Source organism: Oncorhynchus clarkii, chromosome 29 (genome assembly GCF_045791955.1).
Source record: "Oncorhynchus clarkii lewisi isolate Uvic-CL-2024 chromosome 29, UVic_Ocla_1.0, whole genome shotgun sequence".
NCBI lineage: Eukaryota > Metazoa > Chordata > Actinopteri > Salmoniformes > Salmonidae > Oncorhynchus > Oncorhynchus clarkii.
In genome coordinates, this window is record NC_092175.1 from 23,654,618 (window position 1) to 23,676,742 (window position 22,125).

General features: G+C 42.6%; 1 protein-coding gene across 3 annotated transcripts in view; it reads left to right on the forward strand.

Moving 5' to 3' along the window:
- Window positions 1-784: 784 nt before the first annotated feature.
- Window positions 785-22,125, forward strand: part of LOC139388579 (myosin-IIIb-like) — a 53,393-nt gene continuing 32,052 nt past the window's right edge. Inside the window, exons 1-4 of one of the 3 annotated variants that reach the window (XM_071135323.1) lie at window positions 785-1,163; window positions 3,862-3,927; window positions 4,286-4,416; window positions 17,804-17,906. In XM_071135323.1, the coding sequence (XP_070991424.1) occupies window positions 1,062-1,163; window positions 3,862-3,927; window positions 4,286-4,416; window positions 17,804-17,906 (402 nt within the window). In that variant the 5' untranslated portion in view covers window positions 785-1,061. The remainder of the gene's footprint in view (window positions 1,164-3,861; window positions 3,928-4,285; window positions 4,417-17,803; window positions 17,907-22,125) is intronic. The other 2 variants (XM_071135322.1, XM_071135324.1) reach the window with 2 other exon arrangements.

The window sequence follows — 22,125 nt, forward strand, 5'->3', positions numbered from 1 at the left end:
TCCATTGTTTACCTTTTTGTTGGTGACACTTTGATATCTTGATAATTGTGAATAGCGCGCCGGACCTCGGGCTCGAAGGTCGAGGGTTTGAGACCTGCTCCCTGCTGTTTCATTACAATATGTTTAAAGGGAAAATCCACAGTGAAACAATAACAAAACGGACCGCCTCGCCTCTATTTTGGTAAAAAGCTGTCCACTGCTGTCATCCTTACTTCCAAGCTTTAATTCAAGTTGGATAATCTTTGGATGCTGACAGCAGTCGCACAATTGAAAAACAGCTTGGATTGTAGCCTACAAACGCCTATTCCTGCTCTTTTCCCGCAATCCATCAAACACATTTGGTGTCATCATAGTGGTCTCTGATTTATGGTCAGAGACCATTTCTGCTCCTTTTTTCAATGCTGTTTTGAATTTCATTGGGAAACAGAGAAGTGTCAAAGATTTTTTTTCGCAAACATCCTTTCTGAATTTCAAAGTAATCCTCGAAGTATCTGTAATCTGATTACAATATGTTTTGCTGGTATTTTAACAAATTACAGTTAATTTTTTGTAATCCCGTACGTGTAACACATTACATATAATATGTTACTCCCCAACCCTGGTAGTCTGTACATTTAAAATATAAATATTACTGCGAGCCGCCAATCAAGGCTATATGACTGGACTATATCAACAATTGACGAATGAAACAAATACTAAAATATAGTTTGGGGGAGTTTTCCTTTAACCATTATAAATTTTAATTTTAACGGGGTGACGTCAGGGTTGGCCGTCCCAAGGATACAGTATAGCAACGAAAGAGAGGGAACCCTTGCTTTGCACGCCTTTTAACTTCAGTACTCCCCTGGGAGTAGAGTAAACTCTGTTCAGTTACGCTGTGTGCACTGCTGTCACAGTAGACTTTTTATGACGCCGCTGTCGTTTTTAGGCGCATATGTTGGATTTTAATGTCAGAAAACCAAGGCAAATTTATTTGTTTTTATCAAGCTTCAGTATAGTCCAGTAACGTTACATATAATTATTGCATCCGAGTTTATCGAATAAATACGATTTAGAAAGAAATGGAGGGGCTCTTCCACGAAGATTTGGCAGCCTTGTCAGATTTGGATGAACAAAGTTTGTTGGAATCCCTGAGTCAACGTTTCAAACAAGATCGCATCTATGTAAGTACATGTTCAGACTTGAAATGTGTATGTGACTGTTTTGGGAAAAGCAACGTGGTTTCAGAGCATGTCCTATTGTTCTGTACGTAAATCCGACACATTTAATTTAGTGTGGTATGTTACGTTTTCGCATGGTATTAATTTGTGGATGTCCATCATTCATTTCGTATGATATGTTAGGAATTACAATTTGTATGTTACGTTACGAATTGCAATTTGTATGATATGTTACGAATTTGAAAAAGGAAGTATGATGTGTTACAAATTCCAATTTGTTGTAGCTAACGTTAGCTAGGTGGCTAACACTAAGGTTAGCTAGCAGGGCTAACGTTAGTGCTAGGGGTTAGGGCAGAGTTTCGTAACTGATTCCCCCGGGAGTGGTTTTATTTGGCCCCCCAAGTTTTCTGAGCAAAAAAAACCCTCAACAATGTTAAAGGGTTGGGATCTATGTACAACACAGATATTCAGTCATATATCAACATATAATTTTAATTCATGCCATTGTTTTCTGCCAGAACAAAACCTTTGTCACAAATAAATTGTAATTGTCAGATGGTTCGTCAACAAGTATAGACTAACAGTGAAATGCTTATTTAGGCCCTTCCCAACAATGCAGAATACAACAAATAAAAAAGAATAATAGTAACACAAGGAATAAATACAAAATTAGATATGATAGCTTGGCTATATACGGAATATATATTTGGAAAGCAGACCCCTTGACTTTTTACACATTTTGTTACGTTACAGCCTTATTCCGAAATTGATTAAATAAAAAATTTGCCTCATCAATCTACACACACACTACCCCATAATGGCAAAGCGAAAACAACAGTTTTTGCAAATGTATAAAAAAACGAAATACCTTATTTGCTGTGAGACTTGAAATTGAGCTCTGGTGCATCCTGTTTCCATTGATCATCCTTGAAATGATTCTACAACTTCATTGGAGTCCACCTGTGGTCAATTCAATTGATTGGACATAATTTGGAAAGGCACACCTGTCTATATAAGGTCCCACAGTTGACAGTGTATGTCAGAACAAAAACCAAGCCATGAGGTCGAAGGAATTGTCCGTAGAGCTCTGAGACAGGATTGTGCTGAGGCACAGATCTGGAGAAGGGTACCAAAACATTTCTGCAGCACTGAAGGTCCCCAAGAACACAGTGGCCTCCATCATTCTTAAATGGAAGAAGTTTGGAACCACCAAGACTCTTCCTAGAACTGGCAGCCCGGCCAAACTGAGCAATTGGGGGAGAAGGGTCTTGGTTGGGGAGGTGACCAAGAACACGATGGTCACTCTGACAGAGCTCCTCTGTGGCGATGGGAGAACCTTCCAGAAGGACACCCATCTCTGCAGCACTCCACCAATCAGGCCTTTATGGTAGAGTGGTCAGATGGAAGCCACTCTTCATCAAAAGGCACGGCAGCGCACTTAAAGTTTGCCAAAAGGCACCTAAAGGACTCAGACCATGAAAGACAAGGTTTGTTGGTCTGATGAAACCAAGATTGTTGTCTTTGGCCTGAATGCCAAATCAAATCAAATCAAATCAAATTTTATTTGTCACATACACATGGTTAGCAGATGTTAATGCGAGTGTAGCGAAATGCTTGTGCTTCTAGTTCCGACAATGCAGTAATAACCAACAAGTAATCTAACTAACAATTCCAAAACTACTGTCTTGTACACAGTGTAAGGGGATAAAGAATATATACATATGGATATATGAATGAGTGATGGTACAGAGCAGCATAGGCAAGATACAGTAGATGGTATCAAGCGTCACGTCTGGAGGAAACCTTGCACCATCCCTACGGTGAAGCATGGTGGTGGCAGCATCATGCTGTGGGGATGTTTTTCAGCGACAGGGACTGGAAGATGAGTCAGGATTGAGGGAAAGATGAATGGAGCACACAGCCAAGACCACACAGGAGTGGCTTCTGGGCCAGTCTCAATGTCCTTGAGTGGCCCAGCCAGAGCCCGGAATTGAACCAGATCGAACATCTCTGGAGAGACCTGAAAATACCTGTGCAGCGACGCTCCCCATCCAACCAGACAGAGCTTGAGAGGATCTGCAGAGAAGAATGGGGGAAATTCCCCAAATACAAGTGGGCCAAGCTATAGCGTCATACCCAAGAAGACTCGGTAATCGCTGCCAAAGGTGCTTCAACAAAGTACTGAGGAAAGGGTCTGAATATTTATGCAAATGTGATATTTATTTTTATAAATTTGCAAAAATGTCAACAGTTTTTGCTTTTTTATTATGGGGTATTGTGTGTAGATTGATGAGGGGGGAAACTATTTAATCAATTTTAGAATAAGGCTGTAACACAACCAAGATGTGGACAAAGTCAAGGGTTCTGAGTACTTTCTGAATGCACTGTACATTGAGTACCAGTACCAAGTTGATGTGCAGGTGTACAACGAAATTGAGGTAGATATGTACATATACTGTAAGTACTGGTGAAGTGACTAGGCAACAGGATAGATAATAGACAGTAGCTGCAGCGTGTGTAGAAGTGTGTGTGCGTAGAGTCAGTGACATTGACTCTATGCAGTGAGTGGAGTGGTGTGTGTGTTTGAAAATACAGTACAATACACATTAATTGGGCGGCAGGTAGCCTAGCGGTTAAAGTGTTGGGCCAGTAACCTAGTAAACTCTCTCTCTCTTTCCCTCTTACCACCTATCTCTACAAGACCTACATTGGGGACATCTTGGTGGCCATAAATCCATTTAAATACCTCCCTCTCTATGTGAAAGAGGTAAGTACTCCCACAAGACCAATAAGCATTAAGCTGTGCTGGCAGACTTTCTCCTAAAAGCTGCCCTAGTTATCTTGTGACTCATTATAACCTGGAAAACATTAAAGTTGGCATATTGCAATTAATAATGGCACTTCAACCCAGAAGATAACTTATTTTCTTGGAATAGGACTAGACACTGAACTTGCAATTGTTTTGGGGACTTTTGAATAGCTCCAACTAATATTGAGGCTTTAGCACTTATGCTTGCCTTTATTATCTTAGGTGACATAACTGACCAGGAATCTTAAAAAAAAAAAATCTACTAAACTATTTGTAGACAATGGCTTTAAAGATGTTCCTCCTTGTATCTGTGCAGGTGTCAGAGAGGTATAAGTACCATGAGAAGAGCAAGCTACCTCCTCATATATTCGCTGTGGCAGACAGAGCCTACCAGTCCATGATGGGAAGGTTAGCCACGGGACCCCGAAACCAATGCATTGTTATCAGGTAAATCCATTAACAGTCTACTACTTATTTTACACTACTGAGCCAAGCTGTATTGGACTAGCCTGGTCACATATCCACTATAATAGTTGCTGGAAACATGTTGTAATGGACAATGTATAGAAAGTATCCAAGCCAGCACTGTAACAACGGTTAATGTAATACACTGATTACTGTAATAACTTTAACATTTTTTACGTAATAAAACCGGGTTAATGTAATAACTTGCTGGTTAACGTAATAAAATGTTCCGCTATTAACCTGTAATTATTACATTAACCGGTGAGTAACAACTTTGTGGCTGAATAATGTAATAACTTCAACCAATCATGTAATAACATACCAAAATCAATGTTTTTATGTGCTACTTTTCTCAATTTGATGCACATACAGTTGAAGTCAGAAGTTTACATACACTTAGGTTGGAGTCATTAACTTGTTTTTCAACCACTCCACAAATGTCTTGTTAACAAACTATAGTTTTGGCAAGTCGGTTAGGACATCTACTTTGTGCATGACACAAGTAATTTTTCCAACAATTGTTTAGACACCGTGAATTATAAGTGAAATAATCTATCACAATTCCAGTCGGTCAGAAGTTTACATACACTAAGCTGACTGTGCCTTTAAACAGCTTGGAACATTCCAGAAAAGGATGGCATAGCTTTAGAAGCTTCTGACATGCTAATTGACATCATTTGAGTAAATTGGAGGTGTACCTGTGGATGTATTTCAAGGCCTACCTTCAAACTCAGTGCCTCTTTGCTTGACGTCATGGGAAAATCAAAAGAAATCAGCCAAGACTTCAGAAAAAAATTGTAGACCTCCCCAAGTCTGGTTCATCCTTGGGAACAATTTCCAAACGCCTGAAGGTACCACGTTTATCTGTACAAACAATAGTACGCAAGTATAAACACCATGGGACCACGCAGCCGTCATACCGCTCAGGAAGGAGACGTGTTCTGTCTCCTAGAGATGACTTCACAAAATAGATGGCATCATGAGGAAAGAAAATGATGTGGATATATTGAAGCAACATCTCAAGACATCAATCAGGAAGTTAAAGCTTGGTCGCAAATGGGTCTTCCAAATGGACAATGACCCCAAGCATGCGTCCAATGGTGTGGCAAAATGGCTTCAGGACAACAAAGTCAAGGTATTAGAGTGGCCATCACAAAGTCCTGACCTCAATCCTATAGAACATTTGTGGGGAGAACTGAAAAAGTGTGTGCGAACAAGGAGGCAGACAAACCTGACTCAGTTACACCAACTCTGTCAGAGGAATGGGCCAAAATTCATCCAACTTATTGTGGGAAGCATGTGAAAGGCTACCCGAAACATTTGACCCATGTAAAACAATTTAAAGGCAATGCTACCAAATAGTAATTGACTGTATGTAAACTTCTGACCCACTGGGAATGTGATGAAAGAAATAAAAGCTGAAATAAATAATTCTCTCAATTCTGACATTTCACATTCTTAAAATAAAGTGGTGATCCTAAGACATGGAATTTTAACTAGGATTAAATGTCAGGAATTGTGAAACTTGAGTTTAAATGTATTTGGCTAAACTTCCAACTTCAACTGTACTACCACCCACTGACAATTACAACTCAAACACATGCCCATCATACAGGAACACTCACAAGCACACGTTGAAATGTACACACATGCACAGTCGTAGACATTCACCGGACAGTTTTAGGTACACCACCTCGTTCTCAAATGGCTCGCTCCTGCAGATGGGGAGTAATGTGGCTTTCTATATAGAGCATGCAGACAGGCATCGTTAGTTACTGTTCTATTGAGTGTTCGAAGGGGCAAAACAAGTGACCTAAGTGACTGAGTGTGGTATGATCGTTGTTTCCAGGTGAGCTGGATCCAGGATCTCAGAAATGGCCGCCCTCCGGGGGTTTTCACACAGTGTCAAGGGTTTGCCGAGAATGGTGCAATAAACAGAAAACATTCATTCGGTGGAAGTCCCGGAGCGAAAACAGCTTGTCGAAGGAAAATGGCAAGAATAGGGCAAGTTAAGAGGCGGGCCACAAACAGATCAATAATGGCGTAGTACAGCAGTGATGTGCAGAATGGCATCTCGGAACGAACAAATGGTCGATCCTTGTCGGATGGGCTATTGCAGCAGATGACCACACCGGGTTCATCTCCTATCAGCTAAAAACAAGAAGAAGCGGCTCTAGTCGGCACACAATCACTAACACTGGACATTTGAGGAGTGGAAAAACATTGCCTGGAACATGACTGCGAGTTCAGTTCACTTGAGTGGCTTGCGCAGTCCCCAGACCTCAAACCAATTGAGCATCTTTGGGATGAGATGGAATGAGCTGTTCACAGCATGAATGTACCGCCGTCCAATCTGTAGCAACTGAGTGATGCCATCGCATTAGCATGGACCAACATCCCTGTGGAATGTTTCCGACATCTTGTAGAATTCCCAGAAGAATCGGGCTGTTCTGGAGGCAATGGGAAGTCCGACCCGGTCCTAGATGGGTGTACCTAAATAAATTTGCAGGTGAATGTAAAGACGCACAAATTAAAATGTACACACACCAAATTAACTGCGTACTCCTACATGAAGACATAGTTTGGTAAAGTGTGGTTCACCAAACTACCAAACCAAATTGAAATGTAGACACACATAAACTCGGGTAACACTTTACTTGATTGGTTTCATAGAAGGTTTCATGAATGCCATTCATGACATCAGTGAAATGGAATTTTCTAAATAAAAGTTGTAATGGAACACATCTTTACTTAGGCCAGGATTCAAGCACCCCTTTTCGGCTATTCACCATTTAAAGGCAATGTTACCCCTGTCGCGAAGATTGCATTGAGTAAATGCTGCAGATTCTTTAAATGTCAACCTGTTTTTATTACCAGTTATTTTATATTAGAAATATCTGGTGTTGTTTGAGCTGGATCGTTGCTGGTGTTAAAAAATATATAGATAATAAATAAAACTAGGCAAGTCAGTTAAGAACAAATTCTTATTTACAATGACAGCCTACACCGGCCAGACCTGGATGACGCCAATTGTGCGTCGCCCTATTGGACCCCCAATCATGGCCTGTTGTGATACAGCCTGGATTTTAACCACGGTGTCTGTAGTGACGCCTCTAGCACTGAGATGCAGTTCCTTGGACTGCTGTGCCACTCGGGAGCCCACTTACTGACTGGTTTATTTCTGTGCAGAACTAGCTGACTAAATCCAACTCCACGATTTACGATGGAGTTGAGTGGCGACTGGTGTGGGCGGACTAGAGTTCTGACATCACACAAATTATATTTTTATCAAAAACAATGAATTATAGCACCCAAAGGATACCTCTGATGACATTTATTAGGGGTTTAGCAGCGAAGCTTGTGAAAGCTATTATATTTGTTGACTATTATTATTCGTGCTGCTCGGTCCAGCGGTCCTGGAGAAGAAGACGTTTAAAGTGGTCAACATCATTAAAAATGGTCCAAAAAACCTGAAAAGCATATTATATTGCATGAGCAGCTTGATTTTGTGTTCTGATATTTGGCAAGCTTAGTAAACAGTACAAATATAACTCGTCCTAGGACAATGTGTGCAATTTTTCCTGATGGTGACACAGTGGACACACATCTGAACCCCGGAATAGCTGCTTGCAGCTTTAATTATGAAATGTTTTTACTCTGTGTCAAAACAATGACATGGACATCCCCTTGTACTTAAACATTGCACACGCCTCTCCCCTCATTGAATTAACCAACAATTATGATTACAACCTCAAATAACAATAACTGTAGCGACCCTGTGTTTATGAACGTGGAGATCGACTTTACCACTTGCATGGACAAGCTCACTTTCATTAAACTTGTTGGGGTTTGTAACAGATGTCTCTTTCCATTCATCAAATGACCAGTTTGGATGCTGGAATTAGTAGAGTTGATGAACATGCACAGGTAGCCTACAGGATACTTTTTAAGTAGCCTAATCAGATTAAAACATTGTGACTGGTTGTGTTGGTGCCACATCTAAAACAAGATCAATAGGGGAGCTTTTTGAGCTGCGTTTCTCATGTCTTCACTGTTCTTTAATGTGCAACGACGCACCTGTCCTCTCCGCTGCCTATCAGCTATTCCTCTATGTTCTGGTGGATTTATATTGAAAATTGGTGCAGATTTGAATGATTTTATTTGTGGTATGATTGGTTGTTTGCTTATTGTAGATCTGGACAAACAATCCACCTACCACTATTGTCACTGAATGGTGGAAAGAGGACAGGATTAGGCAGACTAGTAGACTATATTGACCTGTGGTTTCGTAAGCGTGTGGAAAAGCCTAGTGCATACGGGAAGTACCAAAACACCTTAATAGTGCAAGCAGATGAGGACATTTTGGCTATGGCGCCGACAGAGATGGCTGCCTCGCTTCGCGTTCCTAGGAAACTATGCAGATTTTTGTTTTTTTTACGTGTTATTTCTTACATTGGTACCCCAGGTCATCTTAGGTTTCATTACATACAGTCGAGAAGACTTACTGAATATAAAAGCAGCGTCAACTCACCATCAGTACGACCAAGAATATGACTTTCGCGAAGCAGATCCTGTGTTCTGCCTTTTCACCCAGGACAATGGATCCCAGCCGGCGACCCAAAAAAACGACTTCGTAAAAGAGGGAAACGAAGCGGTCTTCTGGTCAGACTCCGGAGACGGGCACATCGCACACCACTCCCTAGCATACTTCTCGCCAATGTCCAGTCTCTTGACAACAAGGTTGATGAAATCCGTGCAAGGGTAGCATTCCAGAGGGACATCAGAGACTGTAACGTTCTTTGCTTCACGGAAACATAGCGTCTCTCCAGTGAGCCATCGGAGTCGGTGCAGCCAGCTGGTTTCTCCACGCATCGCGCAGACAGAAACAAACATCTTTCTGGTAAGAAGAGGGGCGGGGGCGTATGCTTCATGGTTAACGTGACGTGGTGTGATCATAACAACATACAGGTACTCAAGTCCTTCTGTTCACCTTATTTAGAATTCCTCACAATCAAATGTCGACCGCATTATCTACCAAGGGAATTCTCTTCGATTATAATCACAGCCGTATATATTCCCCCCCAAGCAGACACATCGATGGCTCTGAACAAACTTTATTTGACTCTTTGCAAACTGGAATCCACATATCCTGAGGCTGCATTCATTGTAGCTGGGGATTTTAACAAGGCTAATCTGAAAACAAGACTCCCTAAATTCTATCAGCATATCGATTGCGCAACCAGGGCTGGCAAAACCTTGGATCATTGCTATTCTAACTTCCGCGACGCATATAAGGCCCTCTCCCGCTCTCCTTTCGGAAAAGCTGACCACGACTCCATTTTGTTGCTCCCTGCCTACAAACAGAAACTAAAACAAGAAGCTCCCGCGCTGAGGTCTGTTCAGCGCTTGTCCGACCAATCGGATTCCACACTCCAAGACTGCTTCCATCACGTGGACTGGGATATGTTTCGTATTGCGTCAGACAACAACATTGACGAATACGCTGATTCGGTGAGCGAGTTCATTAAAACGTGCGTTGAAGATGTCGTTCCCATAGCAACGACTAAAACATTCCCAAACCAGAAACCGTGGATTGATGGCAGCATTCGCGTGAAACTGAAAGCGCGAACCACTGCTTTTAATCAGGGCAAGGTGACCGGAAACATGACCGAATACAAACAGTGTAGCTATTCCCTCCGCAAGGCAATCAAACAAGCTAAGCGTCAATATAGAGACAAAGTAGAATCGCAATTCAAAGGCTCAGACACGAGGTATGTGGCAGGGTCTACAGTCAATCACAGATTACAAAAGAAAACCAGCCCAGTCACGGACCAGGATGCCTTGCTCCCAGGCAGACTAAATAACTTTTTTGCCCGCTTTGAGGACAATACAGTGCCACTGACACGGCCTGCAACCAAAACATGCGGACTCTCCTTCACTGCAGCCAAGGTGAGTAAAACATTTAAACGTGTTAACCCTCGCAAGGCTGCAGGCCCAGACGGCATCCCCAGCCGCGCCCTCAAAGCATGCGCAGACCAGCTGGCTGGTGTGTTTACGGACATATTCAATCAATCCCTATCCCAGTCTGCTGTTCCCACATGCTTCAAGAGGGCCACCATTGTTCCTGTTCCCAAGAAAGCTAAGGTAACTGAGCTAAACGACTACCGCCCCGTAGCACTCACTTCCGTCATCATGAAGTGCTTTGAGAGACTAGTCAAGGACCATATCACCTCCACCCTACCTGACACCCTAGACCCACTCCAATTTGCTTACCGCCCAAATAGGTCCACAGACGACGCAATCTCAACCACACTACACACTACCCCTAACCCATCTGGACAAGAGGAATACCTATGTGAGAATGCTGTTCATCGACTACAGCTCAGCATTTAACACCATAGTACCCTCAACTCGTCATCAAGCTCGAGACCCTGGGTCTCAACCCCGACCTGTGCAACTGGGTACTGGACTTCCTGACGGGCCGCCCCCAGGTGGTGAGGGTAGGTAACAACATCTCCACCCTGCTGATCCTCAACACTGGGGCCCCACAAGGGTGCGTTCTGAGCCCTCTCCTGTACTCCCTGTTCACCCACGACTGCGTGGCCACGCACGCCTCCAACTCAATCATCAAGTTTGCGGACGACACAACAGTGGTAGGCTTGATTACCAACAACGACGAGACGGCCTACAGAGAGGAGGTGAGGGCCCTTGGAGTGTGGTGTCAGGAAAATAACCTCACACTCAACGTCAACAAAACAAAGGAGATGATTGTGGACTTCAGGAAACAGCAGAGGGAACACCCCCCTATCCACATCGATGGAACAGTAGTGGAGAGGGTAGTAAGTTTTAAGTTCCTCGGAGTACACATCACAGACAAACTGAATTGGTCCACCCACACAGACAGCATCGTGAAGAAGGCGCAGCAGCGCCTCTTCAACCTCAGGAGGCTGAAGAAATTCGGCTTGTCACCAAAAGCACTCACAAACTTCTACAGATGCACAATCGAGAGCATCCTGTCGGGCTGTATCACCGCCTGGTACGGCAACTGCTCCGCCCACAACCGTAAGGCTCTCCAGAGGGTAGTGAGGTCCGCACAACGCATCACCGGGGGCAAACTACCTGCCCTCCAGGACACCTACACCACCCGATGTCACAGGAAGGCCATAAAGCTCATCAAGGACAACAACCACCCGAGCCACTGCCTGTTCACCCCGCTATCATCCAGAAGGCGAGGTTAGTACAGGTGCATCAAAGCTGGGACCGAGAGACTGAAAAACAGCTTCTATCTCAAGGCCATCAGACTGTTAAACAGCCACCACTAACATTGAGTGGCTGCTGCCAACACACTGACTCAACTCCAGCCACTTTAATAATGGGAATTGATGTGAAATATATCACTAGCCACTTTAAACAATGCTACTTGAATAATGTAGGGTATGTAAATATATTATCTCATATGTCTACGTATATACTGTACTCTATCATCTACTGCATCTTTATTCAATACATGTATCACTAGCCACTTTTAACTATGCCACTTTGTTTACATACTCATCTCATATGTATATACTGTACTCGATACCATCTACTGCATCTTGCCTATGCCGTTCTGTACCATCACGCATTCACATATCTTTATGTACATATTGTTTATCCCTTTACACTTGTGTATAAGGTAGTAGTTTTGGAATTGTTAGTTAGATTACTCGTTGGTTATTACTGCATTGTCGGAACTAGAAGCACAAGCATTTCGCTACACTCGCATTAACATCTGCTAACCATGTGTATGTGACAAATAACATTTGATTTGATTTGAAATGTGTGTATATAGTAAAACCAGGGGAAAAAACACACTACCCTCCCTTGTGTCCAATAAAAAAAACACAACCCTCCCCAAAGCAAAAAAAATTAAAGTTTATCAACCCTCTATTCTCTCCTACCCCAGTAAATGTCAAACTATCCCTTTAAAGGACACAGCTGGAGATATACATCCTGTTCAATGTTTTATTACGTTAACCGGCAAGTTATTACATGAACCGTTGTTACAAGCATGGTTCAGTTTGGGTTGGCACGATGGTGTGAACGGTTTTTCATAAGCTGTCTTGAACACTATCCAGACATTTCCTGACAAACAGCAACAAACACCAATGTCAGGGTTTTGTTTTGCTCAGCGTTCGCGGTTCTCTTTTATGCTGACATTGACAGCTTAGCTGTGTCTGTGTTTGTTGTGGCTGCAGATCAGCAGGCTTGCGTCATGTCAGCATTATCCTGCTGCTAAATGCTGCCATAGTGAAGAGGTCTTGTGTAGCCTCCTGGTGAGAACACACCGTTTTCCTTATCTGCCTCTGGTGACCTTCATCTAGCTTGAAATATGGCACCCTTTTCTATTGCAGATGGAAGAAAAACATATTTTTTTACTTTCTGTCTGTCTGTCTGAATCCCCTTATCTGAGCATTTCTCACAACCTACTCTCCTCATGGTTCCTGTGTGTTATCCCCCCAAAATCTCCTGGAAATGATTTTACAGCAGTTTTGGGTCTCTTAATTACAATACCACTATAGCATCCAGTATCAAGCTACAGAGGTTTCCACTACAGTAATGTGGATTCCTCCCTAAGAAATACATTTACACTGAAGGTCTGCCCCGGCATAAAGCTACAGTAAACTTGGTTAACACGAGGGAGGTTCTCCTCAATGGGTTTATCAGACGTTTAGGAGCTTAACTTTAGCCCTGTCAATCATTCCAGTGGAGGATATTTTGTACTGTACTTTGCTCTCCACTGCTGCAGGCTACAGACCTTTTTTTAGATGTTTGTGTATAGATTTTAATATGGTCGTTTCAAACACTTTGTCACCTTAAATGAATATGCAACCTGCGTGTGAATGTTTAAATATTTAAGCCACTTTTATCCATTTTCTCTAAGATAAAATGTCAAATGGCATAACATACAACTTTGGAATGAAAAGTAACATCAGCAAACCAGACCATGGATTCTAGTATTGCAGATACATGTATCTACAGGATGTGTATCTCCAGCTGTGTCCTTTTTAGGAAAGTGATACATGAGGGTATTCAGGGCCGGAAACAGGTGTTATTGCGAATTATTTGTAGACTGGAAGGGTGAACACCATGTAGTTTGCATCTGTGGACATGTTGATTGGTAAACTCCTGCAATGGAAGTGAGATGTTCTGTTTTACATCCACAGAAGCTTGTGGATCCATCTGGAAAGAGGGGGGCTTAAATGCTTTAAAGCATGAATGGAAGGACTAATGCACTTTTACAGATCTATGCGGTTGTTGCTTGTATAGTATTTTCCCATTTGTTGTTCCAAGCACACGCCTTCCCAGCAGCCCCGGCAGTGTTTGATAGGGCCAGTCGTTCTGGGTTACAGCGACGCCACTGATGAATGAGCCAGTCAGGCGGTGGGAGGGGTTGAATGAGGCTGATAATTGTTTAGGCAACAAGGAAGGACTGTGATTGACGACCTACTAGGGCTGGGCGATATATTCGAGTTTGTTTTAGCGCGATATGGAAAATGCCTGTATCGCAATAATCGAGGTTCTGTTATAACGTAACGTTTTACAAATGCAGCATCTCACTGTCTCTGTCAGCCCAATGTCGAATCATGTCCCAATCGCGTGCCAACACATGCACAGAGGTTATCCACCAATCACAGCCCTAGACAGCCTTTCACAAGAAAAGTTTGAGGTGGAAGGAGAATGGATGCATTGACCTATTACATGGCGAAATACAGTGGGGAGAACAAGTATTTGATACACTGCCGATTTTGCAGGTTTTCCTACTTACAAAGCATGTAGAATTCTGTCATTTTTATCATAGGTACACTTCAACTGTGAGAGACGGAATCTAAAAAAAAAATCCAGAAAATCACATTGTATGATTTTTAAGTAATTACTTTGCATTTTATTGCATGACATAAGTATTTGATACATCAGAAAAGCAGAACTTAATATTTGGTACAGAAACCTTTGATTGCAATTAGAGATCATACGTTTCCAATAGTTCTTGACAAGGTTTGTACACACTGCAGCAGGGATTTTGGCCCACTCCTCCATACAGACCTTCTCCAGATCCTTCAGGTTTCGGGGCTGTCGCTGGGCAATACGACTTTCAGCTCCCTCCAAAGATGTTCTATTGGGTTCAGGTCTGGAGACTGGCTAGGCCACTCCAGGACCTTGAGATGCTTCTTACGGAGCCACTCCTTAGTTGCCCTGGCTGTGTGCTTCGGGCCGTTGTCATGCTGGAAGACCCAGCCACGACCCATCTTCAATGCTCTTACTGAGGGAAGAAGGATGTTGGCCAAGATCTCGCGATACATGGCCCCATCCATCCTCCCCTCAATATGGTGCAGTCGTCCTGTCCCCTTTGCAGAAAAGCATCCCCAAAGAATGACGTTTCCACCTCCATGCTTCACGTTGGGATGGTGTTCTTGGGGTTGTACTCATCCTTCTTCTTCCTCCAAACACGGCGAGTTGAGTTTAGACCAAAAAGTCCTATTTTTGTCTCATCAGACCACATGACCTTCTCCCATTCCTCCTCTGGATCATCCAGATGGTCATTGGCAAACTTCAGACGGGCCTGGACATGCGCTGGCTTGCGTGCACTGCAGGATTTTAATCCATGACGGCGTAGTGTGTTACTAATGGTTTTCTTTGAGACTGTGGTCCCAGCTCTCTTCAGGTCATTGACCAGGTCCTGCTGTGTAGTTCTGATCCCTCACCTTCCTCATGATAATTGATGCCCCATGAGGTGAGATCTTGCATGGAGCCCCAGACCGAGGGTGATTGGCCGTCATCTAGAACTTCTTCCATTTTCTAATAATTGCACCAACAGTTGTTGCCTTCTCACCAAGCTGCTTGCCTATTGTCCTGTAGCCCATCCCAGCCTTGTGCAGGTCTACAATTGTATCCCTGATGTCCTTACACAGCACTCTGGTCTTGGCCATTGTGGAGAGGTTGGAGTCTGTTTGAGTGTGTGGACAGGTGTCTTTTATACAGGTAACGAGTTCAAACAGGTGCAGTTAATACAGGTAATGAGTGGAGAACAGGAGGGCATCTTAAAGAAAAACTAACAACTAAAACGAACAGCCTGAATTCTTACTGGTTGGTAGGTGATCAAATACTTATGTCATGCAATAAAAAGCAAATTAATTACTTAAAAGATCATATAATGTGATTTTATGGATTTTTATTTTAGTTTCCGTCTCTCACAGTTGAAGTGTACCTATGATAAAATATTACAGACCTCTACATGCTTTGTAAGTAGGAAAACCTGCAAAATCGGCAGTGTATCAAATACTTGTTCTCCCCACTGTATATGGTTTCAGTATTTACAGTAGAAAAGTCATGCTTTAAAAAGCTGCTAGGTACAGTTGACCACAAATATCAGCTGCCAAGCCGTAGGTATTTAACTGAAGAAGGCCTGCCGCGATTATACACTGCTACCGGCGAAAGAGTCGCAGAGAAGCTGGCTAGTGTTTCTTATTTTTCCACCACAGTCGATCTATGGTCGAGCAGAACGTCAGAGCCGTACCGAAGTTTGACAGTCCACTACATCAATGAACACTGGAAATTGCGAAATGTCTGCCTCCAGACGTCTTACTTCCCCGATGATCATACGGGTGAAGTAATGGCCCAGGATCTCAACGACTCTGGCATCGTGGAAGATGAGCGAAGACCAACAGGTGTACATGACAACTGACAGCAGGAGCAACATGATAAAAGCATGGCTCTTGAACAACTGATTGTTGTATTCCCAAAAATGATTATATAAATTACATATTCAAACAGCTAGTGGTCAAACATGACTTAACAATAGAATATACGTGTGGGTGTTATTAATTTGTTTTGCACAAATAGATGTGTGTGTTTGTTTGTTTGTTTGTTTGTACACACCTCAATTTCTTGTTATTTATATATAAATAAAATCTTGTGACTCTTCGAAACCTCAATTTTTTTTATATATTACTTTTAGGCCATATCGCCCAGCCCTATGACCTACAGTATACAATGACAGGGAGAGAAAACACTATCCTAAATGCATAGGTATACCCAAATGTTAGGATGTAAATAACACTTCTTATTTTAATGAGAAAGGGCCAGACAAAAGGTGTCAAATGTTCAGTAGACAAAATGAAATTACATTGACAGTTTTGCCCCCCACAGCCCCGTCCCCCAATGCACCAGCGACCATCAAATGAACAAAAGAGAAAGACAAAGGAAAATAGAGAGCAAAAATCATGAAAGCAAAGCCAACTGAATATGTTTGAGTGCATGTATGGCACTATTTACATGTGTGTCCATGTATGTGCACGTGTGTGCATTTTGAATGAGAGTGTGTGTGTATATGCATGTGTTCAAACACCTGCAAGGCTTCAGGCTCAGGCAAACAGGCATTAGCTGTAACGATACTGTCCCTCTGTCATTCAAACTTTATTTTTATTTTATTTTGACTTTCTTTTTTACTTCTTGCTTCATTGTAGGACAATAAATATGCTATAGAGTTGCCATGGAGCCTAGATTTTACATGGGGATAAGGAAGAAATGCATTCAACTGCCAAGCCTTATCAGTTCTCCCAGGATTTTAAACTGAGTGTTGTTCTTGGACATTAACTTGCAGTTGGTGAATGTAGAGTTTTTTTTTTTTTTTAACGCAAACGTTATGCAGAAAGTCAAGAAGACTGATGGAATAATGGAAATACAACCAGCGTTGATGTCATGGAAACATTTAAATTAGATTTAAAACATTTATTTGTGAAATGCCATTTGCGATCAGAGCTTATAACAATAGCCCTAGGCCACGCTTGGCTTTCTCCCCTTGGCAGAATGGCGACTCCTGGTATCAACAGTAGCTTCACTGTATTTAGGCTACACTATCAGCTGCACATGCACATTTGCATGTCCTATTGCTCATGCAAAACCCTGCACTGGTTTTCAAGTACTCACTCATGTGTACTGCTTATCAGTTTGGTAGAGAGATACATCAAGCTCCTGTAATTTGGCTGCCAAATGTCCTTCTAATTCTGGGTCACTAGAAACATGAACACATTTGTAAACAATCATGTTGAAGCCTAGCTTAATTAGGAATATGGTTCTGAACAAGGTAGATTAAAAAGTCGACATTCTGAGGTGATATTGTGTTATCTGTACCAAATTAATCTGCCAGTCAGTGTTCAGAATGTCTATTTCTCTAGTCTGTGTATTCTAGCAATGCACTGCTTTTTTTTTCTCTTTGAATTTGAGCAATTGAGTAAATTGCCTTATTCAATGTTGTAATACAGCCGTACTATATGGCGCCACTGATACACTGGCACTTATTTAGAATGGTCTCCTGTACTTTGTTACACAGTGGGGAGAGTGGAGCAGGGAAGACCGAGAGCACCAAGCTGCTGCTCAGACAGATCATGGAGCTGTGCAGAGCCAACTCACAGCTGGAGCAACAGATACTACAGGTAAGACTCTACCATGCGCATACCTACACCAATGCTAACATATTGCAGGAAAGAGATCTGTCATTCTCCATACTATGAGCAACAGAAATTGCCGGGAAGACAGAGGTCTGTTATTATACCAATAACAATGCTGTCTTTTATCAGACAAATGACAGTAATAACAAATTGGGTTGGCTGCTGGAGGTATGAGAGACATACTGCAGCTAGACCAGTTTTGACATGTCCCTTCTACAACACTTCAGGATTGCCCTCATACCTCAGTTTAAATCAATATGGACATGGAATTTGCATGATATGAACAGAATGGGACACTCCTCTTATTGCCAATGCCTCAGACATAGTTTGAATAGGAGTTGGATGTTGATCCAAGGCTACTTTGCCAGCTTACTTTCAGAGTATTCAGCAGCAGTAGCACTGATGGACTGATGAATGACGTGTGGTCCCACCTTGACATCATCTTGATATTCACCTCTGTGTGTAGTTGTCACGGTAAATACAGGGCTTGTGACCTGCTCGTAACACTCATTCCGCGTTCAAAACAACTGGGAACTATGGTCATATCATGGCGTCCGTTATCTTCAGGTCAGAAAGTCTGAGCTCTAGAAAGAGGCCCAAGTTCCCGAGTTGGATGACCGTTCAAATCTATTTTTCCCAGTCGGAGCTTGTTTTTCCCCCCAGAGTTCCCAGTTGTTTTGAACGCACTGAAGTCGGAAGTCGAAGATTTCCAAGTTCCCAGTTGTTTTGAACGCGACATCATTCCAACGTCTGTGTGTCAGCCATTTTAGTGAGTCACTCAGTTGAAAAAGGGATGTTTAAGGTCATACTTTGTTCTTTTACGGTCCCACCTTCAGGTTGACGTGTTTTGTTATGGGCGAGAAACAATGAAATGTCACGATTGCATCAAAGAAAGGGTTTGGCTTTTCTTAAAATAGCCTTGATTGTTGTCTGGCATGTATTAGCTCAAGGTTCTCTCCAATTTTACAACAACAAATTCTGGATTCTACTACCGTTTTATGCCTATACAGTGCATTTAGAAAGTATTCAAGCTCCTTGACTTTTTCTACATTGTTACGTTACAGCCTTATTCTAAAATGTATTCAATTGTTTTCTTCCCTTCATCAGTCTACACACCCCCATACTGACAAATCAAAAACAGGTTTTTAGAAGTATCACACTTACATAAGTATTCAGACCCTTTACTTTGTTGAAGGACCTTTGGCAGCAATTACAGCCTCAAGTCTAATTGGGTTTGACGCTACAAGCTTGGCACACCTGTATTTGGGGAGTTTCTCCCATTCTTCTCTGCCAATCCTCTCAAGCTCTGGCAGGCTGGATGGAGAGCATCGCTGCACAGCTATTTTCAGGCCTTTCCACAGATGTTCGATCGGGTCCTGAGTGCTCTGGAGCAGGTTTTCATCAAGGATCTCTCTGTACTTTGCTCCGTTCATCTTTCCCTCGATCCTGACTAGTCTCCCAGTCCAAGCCGCTGAAAAACATCCCCACGGCATGATGCTGCCACCCATGCTTCACGGTAGGATGTTGCCACGTTTCCTCCAGATGTGACGCTTGGCATTCAGGCCAAAGAGTTCAATCTTCATTTCATCAGACCAGAGAATCTTGTTTCTTATGGTTGGAGAGTCCTTTAGGTTCCTTCAGGCGGGATGTCGTGCATTTTCCTGAGGGGTAGCTTCCATCTGGCCACTCTTATCATAAAGGCCTTATTGGTGGATTGCTGCAGAGATGGTTGTCCTTCTGGAAGGTTCTCCCATCTCCACAGAGGAACTCTGGAGCTCTGTCAGTGACCATCAGGGTTCTTGGTCACCTCCCTGACCAAGTCCCTTCTCCCCTGATTGCTCAGTTTGTTGGGCAGCCAGCTCTAGGAATGGTGGTTCCAAACCTCTTCCATTTACGAATGATGGAGGCCACTGCGTTCTTGGGGACCTTCAATGCTGCAGAAATGTTTTGGTACCCTTCCCCAGATCTGTGTCCTAACACAATCCTGTATGGAAGGGCTATGGAGCATTTACTTCAACCTCTTGGCTTGGTTTTTGATCTGACATACACTGTCAACTGTGGCACATTTTTATATAGACAGGTTTGTGCGCCTTTCCGAATCATGTCCAAAGGGTCTAAATACTTATGTAAATAAGGTATTTCATTTGGATTTTTTTTTTTTTTTTTTTTAATGTGCAAAAATTTAAACCTGTTTTCTCTGTCATTGTAGGGTATTGTGTGTAGGTAGATTGAGGACGTGGTGCCCACATTCTGAAATATGATTTGTCCCCCTCAGTCTTATCATTGGAATGTGGTATAAAACAGGGAAACGGTGTGCTTTAGGACCATGCGGCCGCCTCCGAGTGGTCGGGTAGGCTGTTTTTGGAGTGTGCATCCGACTGGGTAAAAAAAAAAATAGAATCCCTCCCTCACTTCTGAAACCAAAGTTGCGCCCCTGTTCAGCATGGTTGACCGCTTGAGGGGAAGGGGGCAGGAGAGATGGTCTCTATCTTCTGTTGTATTAACTATGCTGTGTATTCCCCCTCATTCATAGTAGTGTTCAGTGATAGTTGAACGTGATATAGCATCAATCAAGTGATGCTATGATAACCTTATCTAATGGCTACATATACAGTATTATGTTGCAGGATTGTCATCCATCATGACCAAAGGTTATTATCTGCTTTGATATTGGAGAAGTATGATCTAATGCACACCCCTTTGAAATGTCATTGGACACATGTTGAGGATGGTCCTTTTGAAATAAGATGGTGGTATAGCGCTGTGCTTTTTCTTCGTGTACTACAGTACGGTCCACTGTGTTGCATTGGTTACCAAACTTGTTCTCATCGTGACCGAAATGAAAAGCTTTAGAATTTTCTTGTGACCCACCAAATACACACAACCACGTTTCTGGATTTCTGCCACAACCCAAGAGACACTTCCTTCCTACCATTTTGGAATCTCAAACGGAATATCATAACATCATGGATGTTATACTTTTCTTCCTCTTTTTGACTTCCTCTTGGCTCCCCCACTGTGATGATTACTATGGTAAACACACAGACGTGACCGACGCCTCTCTCCGGCCCCTGTTTTCTCACGCCTGTCTCATGGTACGAGAAGTTCTCTGTGGGACACGGGATGAGACTGAGGGCCTCGAGGAAAACTAGGAAGTGTGGGGAAATTCCTCCAGCCTTTCTGGGGAATTGCATCACTGGGACTTGGTGGGAGTGATTGGCTGGCTCCTTGGCTGTGAGCTAGGGTTCAGAGAAAGGCTGTGTTTGACAACACTTTTTATTACACTGATGTTATTTCAGGGTACATGTGGTTGTAGTAGACATGGATTTGATTAGCTTGTATGGCTTAGGTCAGTATTCTGTAATGTACTGTACATTCGCTGGTTATTCTCACAAGTGTTACAGCTGCATGTTCTCTTCAGTCAGGGTGCTGATGAAGTATTCTAGACCTTTTTGGAACAGTGGAAAATGCAGTTCAACTGACCACTAAAAAACAGAGTAAGAATGGAAATATGGGTTTTCAGATATACTGTAGCCACATGTTCAAAGTCACAACTTTTTCTATGCCACGTAATGGTTTGCTTGCGTGTCTGCAGAGCAGGGATAATTGGGAGAGCCAAAGGGGGAGTACAGAGTTCCAGCAGTCAATAAAACATATTTTCCAGAGCTTCACATCTTCCATTTCCCCCTGCTGTTCTGCTGCGGTCTTCTGATGAGTTTGAGACAATCGTAGGTTCACTGAGTCCAAGTAAACATTCATAATGCAAACACTTTTTCATAAATCACTGTTCACACCATACAGTTATGTTTCATTCATTGTACTTAAAGTGCTCCCTGGAACAAGTACATGGTATTGACGATCTCACTTGACTATTCCTAATATGGTACATATTCTACCCTCTCTGACTGTTGTCAACAGTTGGCCTGGTAATTGACGGGATGGGGGAAGTGAGAACTTAGAGGTTAAGAGTGAAATATGTTGAAAGGCTGACAGGAAATCCTGTGTCATTTACTCCTACCTCGGCATGCAATCCCCTCATTGTGGTCACAGCCAGGACATTGGTTTCATTACAATCATGTGTTTTGCATTATTGTTTAAAAACAAGTATATTGCTCTCGCTGCATTCTTTTATATGTTTGCTAATGTTCATTTGTTAACTTTTGCACACAGGTTGATAAGTCATCACCACCACATTTTTGATGGT